At 37.0% G+C, this 12,352-nt stretch overlaps 1 protein-coding gene across 1 annotated transcript in view; it reads right to left on the minus strand.

Annotated features, from left to right (window-relative positions):
* Nucleotides 1–10,787, minus strand: part of LOC111514979 (sperm flagellar protein 2) — a 101,007-nt gene extending 90,220 nt beyond the window's left edge. The window contains exon 1 of the mRNA XM_074181827.1: nt 8,607–10,787. Within this exon, the coding sequence (XP_074037928.1) occupies nt 8,607–10,686 (2,080 nt within the window). The 5' untranslated portion in view covers nt 10,687–10,787. The remainder of the gene's footprint in view (nt 1–8,606) is intronic.
* Between the last annotated feature and the right edge of the window lie 1,565 nt (nt 10,788–12,352).

Below are 12,352 nucleotides of genomic sequence, written 5' to 3' on the forward strand. Positions count from 1 at the left end.
GGTATGAGTAAAGAACAATATTCCACATTCACCGATATACAAGGTCCCGTCTATAGGTGCGAGGACTTTCGAACTCCAATCCTAATACCCCCCCAAGGAAATGGATTGTGATAATTGTCGGGAGCTAATTACAGCAATTAGAGATCTCAAGTCAGTGGTCAAGGCACTTCAGGAAGATCTGAAGAAGCTTAAAGAAAATAGAGAAACCTATAATATGGATGCCATTTTGAATGAAATAAATAATTGACAGCGACGAGAGAAAAACATAATAATGTATAATGTTCAGCAGCAACACAATGAATCAGTCACCAACAAAGGAGAAGGAGATAAAAAGAAGGTATCTGAAATTATTCAAGCGATAGCCCCTTCTGTCGATATCCAGCGCATCAAAGTAGTAAGAATCGAAAAGAATAAGAATAATTCACCGACACCAATTAAAATCGAACTACCTTCGAAAGATGACGTCATGACTATTCTGAAATCCAAACACAAACTCAAATCAATGAGTTTTGGTGTTCATATAAGTACCGATAGAACTCAACTACAACGAGAACAATTCAAGAAAGTATTGGAGAAATTGAAGGAACGGAAAGAAGGTGAGGAAGAAGGTATCTTCATCAAATACATAAATGGAAATCCTACTATAGGCACTCGATCAAAAAACCACTAATAGATAAAATTAAAATTGCTCAAGTAATTATCCGATCATTGAACAATTGTTTCAATAGCTTCAAAAAAACTATTCTTGAAAATAAACTGGACATAATCGGGTTAAGTGAAACGTGGTTGAATTCAGATTTTCCAAATAACTATATTTCAATACCTTACTATTGATGTGGTGCGTACAGAACGCGATCAGATAGTTGGAGGAGTCGCCTGTTACTTGAGCGTTCCTTATAAATATAAAATATTTGCTTCATTGATTGCAAATTCCGGGCTCGAACACCTGTGGCTAATTGTAAACATTGGAAAACGACGGATGGGACTTGGTATTGTCTATCGTCCTCCTCGTTCAAATGTCGACAACTGTATGAGGGAATTGGGTGAGATGTTGAAGAGAATTGATTTAGAAGTGGACTTTATTGTTTTGATGGATGATATTAATATAAATTCGTTACATGAAACTACCCCCGATATCAGTAAATTCAAGAATATTTTGTTTAACTTTGAATTGTGCCAGATAGTAAATGATCCCACACGTATTACCAATAATTCAGCTTCATTGATAGATGTAATATGTGTCAGTAATGGGATGGAAGTAGAACATTGCAATACAATTGGCATGCTCGGTATAACTGATCATATGATGACTGTCTGTAGCCTGTAACTTGAAAAGCAACAAGTATGTAGCAATTTATTTTATTTCAGAAAGTTCAGAAAATTCAACATGGACAACTTTGCATTAGACGCAAATAGTAAACCATGGGGATATCTATACGATATCAACGAGAAAGTCAACTTCATCAATAACCACATCTTGTCGCTTTTCGATATTCATGCTCCACTTTGTTTAATTAACAAAAATGAAAAAACTCGAAGATTTGTTCCTTACATCACTCATAATATCAAGCTCATGATTGAAACGAAAAACAAAGCTCATCGAAGGTATTTGCGAACTAGATCTGATACAGATAGAGCATATTATATTACGCTTCGAAATTATGTCAACGAAGCTGTGAAACGTGAGAAATCTGCCTATATGCAATTTGTGCTTGACAAAAATAAAAATAACGTTAAGTCGATGTGGCGCTATCTCAGCGACTGGGGTGCATGCACAAAATCGACTCTCAAAACGAATAATATTCCTTTAGAACTCCATGAGCCTGATTTTCTTAACAATTATTTTTTGAATGTTGCCGGTAATACCTCCGTAAATGCGGAACTATTATAATTCTATAATAATAACCTTCTGGGAGATAACTTGAAATTCTCATTTACTGAAATAACTAGTGATTATGTCTGGGATGCTCTGAAATCTATGATATCGCAGGCATTGGGTCTAGATAATATTAGTCTGAAAATGATAACAATTGTGTTGCCTTTCTGCATAGAGGAAGTAAAACACATTTTCAATGAATCCTCACCTAAAAGTTTTAATGATATTCGTCCCATAAGCATCTTACCTACATTTTCCAAACTTTTTGAAAAAATACTTTCCCTACAGATCAGATAATGCCTGGATTTCAATAGTATCTTACCAGAAGTAGTCTGGTTTTCGTTCGAAACATGGTACACATACGGCTCTATTGAAAGTCATAAATGATATATGTACTTATGGTGATAAATCTATACCGTCGATCCTAGTTCCCCTGGATCAAAGCAAATCCTTCGATCTTGTTAATTTTCCGCTTCTTCTTGCGAAATTAAAATTCATAGGGTTTCAAGAAAGAGCTTTGGAATTAATGAATAGCTATATCCGAGGTCGATCACAAAGAGTAACGCTTGATAATAATCACAACACAACAAAGTTTTTGTTTCGGGGTTGAAATTAGATGATTTTAATGTATTTCCACGTGTTAAAACCGAAAGTGACCATAAAAATTATATATTAGTTCTTGTTTTCAAGATATAGTATCATTATATTATATATATGTATATTGAGTTTTCAACAAATGAAATATTTCATCACCAACAGTTGGTACACATGTTTGTTTACATAAAACCCCCCTCATCAGCTGTTCTTAAGTAGTAAACATAACCTATGTGAGTTTGTCAATTGTACGCACGTGGTTGCTATTGAAATTATCGTGTGAAGTTGATTTTTAAATTAATTTAAGTGCTGATCTGAAATGCCTCGAAAGTGTGTGAATTCTGTCGATAGCTTTTGCTATATATGTGGTGAAATAACATTTAAGGCTCAGAAACGTAAAATGACACCTATCGTTAAGACAGCCTATGAACATTATTTTGGTGTGAAAGTTGGGGACCAAGATAAATCATGGGCTCCTCATATATGTTGTAATTCTTGTTCCGTCATATTGCGAGAGTGGCTGAAAAATAAAAACCGGGCAATGGCTTTTGCAGTACCTATGGTTTGGCGTGAGCCTACCAATCATACAGACGACTGTTATTTCTGCTTAACTCCTCCCATTAAGCAAGGTTTATCTATGAAGAAAAGAGGAACGGTTAAATACCCTAATCTCCCATCTGCTCTTCGGCCTGTACCACACTCAGACAATTTGCCAGTCCCTTCTCCACCCCAAAACTATGAAATTTCAGAGGAAGGTGATGAAGACTGTTTAGAAGGAGCAACCCATCCTTCTACATCCTATGACCCTGATTTTGAGGTCTAGTGATCCGCACAGAATTAGTCAAGCAGAGTTGAGTGACCTTATAAGAGATCTTCGCTTGTCTAAGGAAAAGGCTGAGCTGTTAGGGTCAAGACTACAACAGTGGAATCTTCTAAAACATGATGTGAAAATATCTCAGTACAGACAGCGTCAAAAAGATTTGCTTCCTTTTTTTGAGAAAAAAGAAAACCTCGTAGTTTGTTCTGATGTTAATGGTTTGATGGACTGCTTGAATTTGGATCACACTCCATCTGAATGGAGAGTGTTTATAGACTCTTCATAACTAAGCTTAAAAGCTGTACTTCTGCATAATGGAAATCAGCTACCCTCTATTCCTATAGGTCATGCAGTTCACATGAAGGAAACGTATATAAATATGAAAACACTTCTCCAATCAATCAAATATGAACAACACAAGTGGCACATTTGTGGTGATCTGAAAGTCATTGCTATACTCCTAGGAATGCAATTAGGGTTCACCAAGTACTGTTGTTTTTTGTGTCTGTGGGACAGTCGGGATAGAAAATCTCACTATAAAAAAATGAACTGGCCTACACGAGACCTAAACCCTAATGAGAAAAATGTAGTTTACGAGCCTCTTGTAGATCCTAAGGATGTTCTCCTTCCCCCATTACATATTAAGTTGGGACTAATGAAAAACTTTGTGAAGGCCATGGACCAGGAAGGACAAGCTTTTAAGTAATTGAGAGCAAAGTTTTCCAGGTTGAGTGATGCTAAAGTCAAGGAAGGCATCTTTATTGGGCCTCAAATCCGTGAAATCGTAAATGATCCTGCTTTTGACATGATTTTAACAGGAAATGAAAAAAGAGCCTGGGAAGCCTTTAAGGGGGTTGTACATGGGTTTTTAGTTAACAAAAGAGATGATAACTTCACAGCATTGGTTAAAGAGCTTCTTCAAGCTTACCACCAACTTGGATGCAACATGTCCTTAAAAATTCATTTTCTTCACTCTCATCTTAATTTCTTCCCACAAAACTGTGGAGCTGTGAGTGACGAACATGGAGAAAGATTCCATCAAAACATTGCCTTAATGGAACAGAGATATCAGGGCCGTTGGAATGAAGCAATGCTTGCAGACTACTGCTGGTCTGTGTGTAGGGATGCTCCAGAAGTGTTTTATAAAAGACAAGCTGAACGACAGCGATCTTACAATGAATCGGATGGACTTAATTGAAATTTGGTGGTATAAACTTCTTTTATTTGTCAGAACACTAAGAATAATGTTTTTTTTTATTAATTTTGTACTTAAAATATTCTAAAAGAAACATAACAATATTGTTTTATGTACTTTCACTTTTCACGTCTAGTATAACTAGTCTTTAAGATTAAGTACTGTGTATCTCAAAAACCAGAGCTAATAAAAATTTTTCATTGTTATTTTCGTTTTTAACACCCCAAAATTAGTAGAAATTGACTAATTTAGTGTAGGAAACATTCAAAAAATAGTTTTTGTTGTGTTGTGAACCTGCTATGCTGCTATGCCTTGGAGTACCCCAAGGTAGTATTCTTGGGCCCTTATTATTTGTAATTTTCATTTTTGATTTTCCATCATGTTTAAACTTTTGTCAAGTTCACCTATATGCCGATGATTTTCAATTATATTCACCTTGCAATTTGACTGATATAGAAAACCATGTGAGCATTATTAACGAAGATCTTCAAAACACTCAAGTTTATTCTGAAAAACATGGCTTGCGTATCAACCCAAACAAAACTGTTGCAATCTGCTTAGGCCCTCAGAGACAGACTTATCAGATCAAACAACATAGTCTCAGAATGAATCAAACGGACATTGAATGGGTTGACTCAACGAAAAATCTCGGATTGATTATCGATCAAAACTTGAACTTCAATGACCATGTCCAAAATATATTTAAAATAGCGTTCTTCAAACTGAAATCACTTCAAAAATTTAAATATCAACTATCAACCGAAATGAAACTTAAACTAGTCAAATCCCTCATCTATCCACATATAGAATACTGCGCTCCAGTGTATTATAATATACAAAAGTTGCAACGCATTCAAAATTCTTGTATGCTTTTTGTTTGCTGTGTACCTTATGGAGAACACATTACTCCTTTTCTGATAGGATTGAGAGAATTAAACATGAAGTGTAGAATGGAATATCTGATCACAATATTTCATCAAAAACAAAATACCCCTGTATTTATTAGAGCTTATAGTACGTCGTTCTAATATCCGTAGCATCAATACCAGGTTCAATAATTTCAACATTCCAAACCATGTCACATCTAAATACGAAGGATGCATTTCCTATCTGGCAACGTCATTTTTGAACAGGATAATTCCTCTCCTGAATTCATCTTTATATGAAGTGAAACATCATTTGAAATCAACTTTGTTGACCAGCATGGAGTAATGTATTGTAGTGTAGTGTTTTCCATTACTTTTCTGCAAACTGAGATGTATTTATCATATTCTTTCTTTTAATTTTGCCGCTGAAGAAAATTGAATTATATTAGGTAATTACCTTATTGCTCATAAATGTTATTTGTATTACTTAACAGGAGGTGTGGAAGATAGCCATAGGCTAACCCCTACCTTTTGTGTGTAATTTATGCACAATAAAGCTATTTATATTATTATTATTATTTACCGTAGTGTGCGCTGGTCAGGCCCTATCCCCCGAAGCCCCGATATATTCGTGAGGGCGCGCCAGCATTATCAACCAGTGACCACTCCCCACACCGTGGGTTAAGTGATCATTGGGTCCGAGAATCATGTGCCCTGAGCAAGCGCGGTGAGCCAAGAATGACAGCCTTCTGCATCTGTGCGGCTAAGATGTCTGCCTTAGTGCAGCAAGCCGGTATGATTTTAAGATTCGAGAGTAGAGAGGACATCATTCCACCAAGGACTCCAATAATCAGAACAACCATCTTGACAGAGTGATCTGGATAGAGTCTGCGGAGTTCGAAGAGAAAATCTCGATATTTTATCCGTTTTTCCTCCTCTTTTCTGACGATATTCGTCTCGCCAGGAGCTGAAAATTCCACGACAAATATCGTTTTGGTCTGGTGGTCGAGAAGGACTACATCAGGATTATTAGCTTGTATGAGCCTGAGGGTGGGGAACGAATAGTTCCAATAAATTCGGCACTTCTCGTTCCCCACAACGGATTCAATATCCCCCGGAGCGTAGGGCAACACCGGTGACCCGTCAATACCGTAAAAGTGCCGTAGATGGTAATATAGCTCTCTTAGGGCCGCGTTATGTCGATGGATATAGGCCGAGACTGCATATGCTGGACATGCTGATAGCAAGTGCATTAGGGTCTCGCGGCAGGCTGCACCTTGTGTCAGGAACCTCTATACCCATCACGCGACTGCGATAGACTAAGGTGTTGAAGACACCATCCTGGCAAGCCATGATGAACCCCTCAGTTTCCGACTTCAGCCCACTCGACCTGAGAAAAGCGAACGTCAGGCGCTTTAATAAGCCAAGGTCTCCAATGTTATTGAAGAAGACCCCATGCATTGGCTTAACCTTGTGTCTCCGCAGAAGTAAGGTGATCTCTGTGGCTTTTATCTAAGCTTTTTGCTGAACGGGTTCCAACTCGGTGACAGTTGTAGTCACCTCGTTCAGAGTCGAAAACTATACCGAGTTCATCAGCTGCTCGGGCAGCTGCCCTAAGGAGAAAAGCTCCAATCCCTGCTCTCTCATGGTCACGCATCATGCAGAGAAGGGGAACCGAACTCCTGACGACTTTACAGGCTGTATCCAGTACCATTCTGTCATGTAGACACTCCAAACTCAAAAGTCCACGGCCTCCCTGTTGTCGGGGGAAGTACAACCGTGGAACGGGCGATTTGGGATGCAAACTCCTATAGAGATGTATCATTTTTCGGGTCTTTACGTCGAGTTGATACAGCTCCTCCCGAGTCCACTTCACTACTCAAAACGAGTAGAGTAAGATTGGAACGGCAAGCATATTTGTTGCAGCAACTTTGTTCTTCCCCGACAGTTCCGATGACCAGATCTGTCGAAGTTTGTGCTGATACTTGCCGCGGAGAGAGTTTTTCACTGCAGTTACCTCTTGTGAGTGGCGTTGTTCCACCCCGAGGTAAGTATACGTCTCTCCGGCATCCAGATGGTGTAGGATGCTTCCAGCTACGAGCTCCACATTCTCTCCGTAGTCCCGGCATCGTCCTCTTTTGAGATGAACCATTGCACATTTGTCTATCCCGAATGTCATACCGATAGCATGCGTGTACTCTTCCACCACCCTCAAGGACTGATGGAGATCCTTCTCTCCAGAGGCATAAAGTTTAAGATCATCCATATAAAACAGATGGGTGACCTTGTACCTCCGGTTTCCGGGGGTGCCACAGTTATACCCTCGAGTATTTCTGAGCGCAACGGATAATGGCAATAGTGAGATGCAGAATAGATGGGGCCTTCTGAAAGTGACCCACGCTGTTATTAATATTATTATTATTAAATAAAAGGGGTAAAAAACATTTACCATTCATTTGATAACTCGTTGGTGTAACTCCCCAATGATCCCAACCCAAAATTCGTCCCAAATGAGGCCTTGCTGATGCAAGGCCTCGCTATCTGTCCCTATGTATGCTTAGATCTTTAAAACTATGGAACGGATTTTGATGCGCGTTTTTTAATAGATTGAGTGATTCAAGGGGAAGGTTTATATGTATATAACATGAATATAAACCTGATAATAGGCTTCTAATGTGATGTCGTAAATAAACATATTTTTTGTGCCTACATGGCAAACGTTGGCTGTTGCGGCGGTATCGGCCGGGGGGCCGGCGGCGCGTGCCTATAAAGAATGCGTCCAATGCCGCGCTTCGCCCTATAGCACTATATGAATAGCAGCGATCGCACGCGTTTATATGTATATTCAGTATCAGCATTGCACCCGTGCGAAGCCGAGGCGGATCGCTAGTAGGCAATAAGCAGTATGTTATTGGTCTATCGGAAAGATATTTAATTGATTGGGATAAACTGAAGTGAGTTCTGAACAAAAGTTATTCTGAAATTGGGATATTAATCGTTTGTTTGGATGTTCTTGAAAAGAAAATCAAACCGCTAATAACTCAGGAACGGCTGGTTCGACTCCAAAAATTAAACTGATTTTCAGAGAATTGAAAGACCTATCAAATAAATAATATTTCACTATCCAACAAACTGTCGACCGTGTTTATATACTTATCGTTATACCCTCAATGTAAACTTTCCCTCATTTCTTATATTAATAGAAATAAGACAATACTTATAATAACCCGTATACATTAGTTAAGTATACCTACTCACCCCTCATATCTGGAATTGCTTTCAAAAACTCTATGAACATATCAATCAAAAGATAGTCCGTCAGAGGTCGCCCATAAGACAGTTCCTCATCAGCTACTTTACCTAATTCCGCTTTTGTTGTCAGATGAATTTCTTCTCCGGGATATTTTTTCGGTGTCTGAATTGCCTTATCTGACATTTCAATTGTATCTTGCTTTTGTTCCGATTTTTTTCCAAAGTATTCCGATCCGGGTTTTGCCCCTTTTTTAAGTTTTAGGTCGCTTCTAGACTTATTTTTTTTCTTAGTCACACTTTCACTTGGCAATCCGGCCTCATCATCAACTTTCGTTTCGTTTTTGAACGCACTCAAGCAAAAGTTGATGACATCCTGCATCTCGATGACCACAATTTCTTTGTGTTTCAATAGTTTTCGAAGAGGACGCAAACAAGAAATATCTGATATGCCATTTACACAAACAGCTACGTTTACTTTTGGTAAATTAGGAGGAATGGGCGGCGTTGGATACGGATATTTTGCTTCGAGTAAAACATGCACTATATACCCCAGAACATTCTCTCCCCGAATCATATCTTGAAGCAAATCTTCCTCAACTTTGATATTGCAAAGCTCCCAGGGCCATTCGAAGTTCTGATAGCTCTCGAAATCTTTTTCATCGAGTTTTTCTTGTCTTTCTATTTCATGATGCACAATTGTTTCCATTTCTTCTGTTAAATCATCTGTTTTAAGTATATCTTCAAGTGGTGTTACTAAGTTTTCAAGAGATTGTGCTGTGATGAACAGTTTTTTCCAGGTATCGATCACATTCCTTGGAGGTTCCTCCCCGAATTGTTCTTTGTACTCGGATAGCTTTAAAGCTACATTACAAATGTCTTTCACAATATCCTTGCACATCTTGTTACATCTCTCAGATTTCAATCGCAATTTTTCGTTGTATATTCTCTTGTGTAACTGATAGTCTTTCTCTTTTTCCAAATAATATTCCAATTCTTTTTCATTCAAATCTTTTTCCTTTTGTAATAATTTTTCAACAAACTCAACTTCTTTTTCTTTCATTATCGCGTCAGATATGGCTTGTTTGTTTTGAATCATGGATTCTCTTTGCTGCTTAATTTCACCAAGTTTCCTCAACATCTGTTTTTCGTAGAGTGATTGCTTTAGTAATTTCTCGGTCAAATCTTTACTTGTCTCCAAGCTTTCGTCGCTATTAATTTTATTCCAAAAAGTATTTAATAATGACTTTTGTAACTGTTTCTTGAATACTGAATTTTCTGCTTGTTTTTGGATTTTTGCTTTATATTTTCCTAATATTTTGTTTGATTCCAATATATTTGGTTCGAACTTTTCCAAACCTTTCAATTTATTTTGTTCTTCAATTAATTCGTCATAGGATAAATCAATTGACTTTACCGAATCAAAATGTGTATCTTCCTTCTTCACTTCCTTCTTCAATGGTTCTAATGTTGGGTAGCTCAACTCTACAGAATAATTACTTGACAAACGTCTTTGTTTAATTTTACTTAGGCTGGTGTATTCTTCTCTAGCTGATTTGCATTTATTGATGAGTGTTTCTAGTCGATCTTGATGCCAATGAATCACATCATAACAGTCATTCAAAGGTGCAGCGTACTTGTCACTCATGGAAGGAATGTTTTCCAGAAGTGATGGTTTTACTTTTGTTACTGTAAATCTACCGTTTGTAGGTCGTAACTTCTCATTCAACCGTTGTTGAGTGACGAATGTTAAGTTATCTTTTTCGTGTAATTCTAAAAATAGTTTATAGAATAGGTTCAAAGAAGTGAGCCCAACACAATCGACAATTCCCTCTACTTCTTCATTGCCCAGATATATATCAATCAACTTCAACCAGTTTACTATGTATGTCTTGAAATTTTCCAGACAGACCTGTCTTGATTCTGATTTCTCGATCAAATTAAGTTGATCTTCATGAATGATTTCGTAACTCCTCAATATCTGACACAAAAGATATCCATCCCTTGTTTTGTTGCAAAATGTTTCAACCGTCCAGTTTGTGACTATTCCTAGTCGGGTTTGAATCCATCGGTTAACGAGATCGCTCATGTTATTTAGTATTGATCAATAATTACGCTAAATTCAACTCGAGTTATGACAATATCGTTTTGAAATGATCTTGTCACAATGACATTATCCTGAGAGATCAATATAAGGAGCTAGAGATCCCAATCTAACAATGAAATGCCGGATAGTCGTTTTTTTCTGGACATTTATTTTATCACGAAGAATAACCCCTGAATAGTTATGAGCCGAGCATTTTATTATGAATGGACTGACCCGTTGCTTGATGAAAATTAATAGCGTAACCTGAGTAAATATGTAAATACATTATTATTATTTTTTTCAATGAAACCGTTTAACATACACATTTTTTGTTACTCATTTTATTTTTAAGTTTTTGGTTTCTGATTTTTATCCACCCTAACGCTATACAGTTCCCGATATTTTTAACCACCCTAACCATAGTATAAACTTTATACTATGCTCTAACGCAGTCCTCGACACGATGTTGGCAAAATTATTTGTGTAGATTATATTGGATTTGCACGATCGGAAGACCGTGGGTTCGATTCCTGCTTCGACCAGATATTTTTCTCGAGAGAATTTATCTGGTTGAAGCTGGGATGATTCTGCAACCGTGTTAGGAATCACACGTTAAAAGGTAAGACCTCGTTAGTCCTTAGCTCGCACAAGTTTCTCAACTTCTGAGAGTTGTCGTTCGTATGCGGGGGCGACAGCTGATAACGGAAAAACAGATTTTAAACTGATTTTTTTAAACAGAAGCTAGGTAATTATTAATTAACAATATTTTAATTGACTTTCGTCTTCATTGAAGACTGAAAACAGATTTTAAACAGATTTATTTTTACATAGTACTAGTCAAGCCCTGTCATTTGATACCCACATAGAGGTATTTGTGAAAAAATATGTAATCCGCCATTTTGTAGCTGCGGCCATCTTGAATTTTCATCTTTTTCACAATGTACTACCTACTATTCTACTAGTCAAGCCCTATCATTTGATACCCATATCGAGGTAATTGTGAAAAAATATGTAATCCAATGATACAGAACTATTAAATTGTATTGTCATCAAAACTAAATGTGTGTACCAAATATAAGATCAATCTGTCAACAAGAGGGGGCCAAATTTCAATAACTAAATTTGATCCAAACAAACAAACAAACATGGCAAGTTAAAAAACCGTTAAAAACAATATGATCTGAAGTGAAAATGAATCAATAAATGGGTTAAACAATAAATGTATTGTCGAATAGGTGTTATTCATGAATAAATAAAAATTAAAAATGAAAAAATTAATATAAATGATGGAAAATGCAAATAATCAAAAGATAAGAAAAGTTTCAAACCACAATACTTCACGATGAATTTGATGAATTTTATGATTCCATCTCTGATATTAATCTATTTTCGACTAACTCATATATTTTGGTCTTATTAGTGTGAGTTTTATTCATTTTTCATTTTCATTTTTCTCGTGGATTTTTAAACTGTTCACACCTTTCAGACAATGGCAGCCTGAACCTGTAAAATACAACCAAAAATTGAATTTATTTGTGTGAAGAATAATCCACTTGAAAGTTGAAACTGATCATGGTACATTTTCCTCAATCTAGTGAAGACCTAATTGGTGGACAGTTTGCAGTTACCTTTGTCAGGTAGGTATGCAATACATATAAGTGTGGCTTGG

This window comes from Leptinotarsa decemlineata, unplaced genomic scaffold, assembly GCF_025532065.1.
Source record: "Leptinotarsa decemlineata unplaced genomic scaffold, Ldec_3_MD MMD2_tig00026316_RagTag_RagTag, whole genome shotgun sequence".
Lineage (NCBI taxonomy): Eukaryota > Metazoa > Arthropoda > Insecta > Coleoptera > Chrysomelidae > Leptinotarsa > Leptinotarsa decemlineata.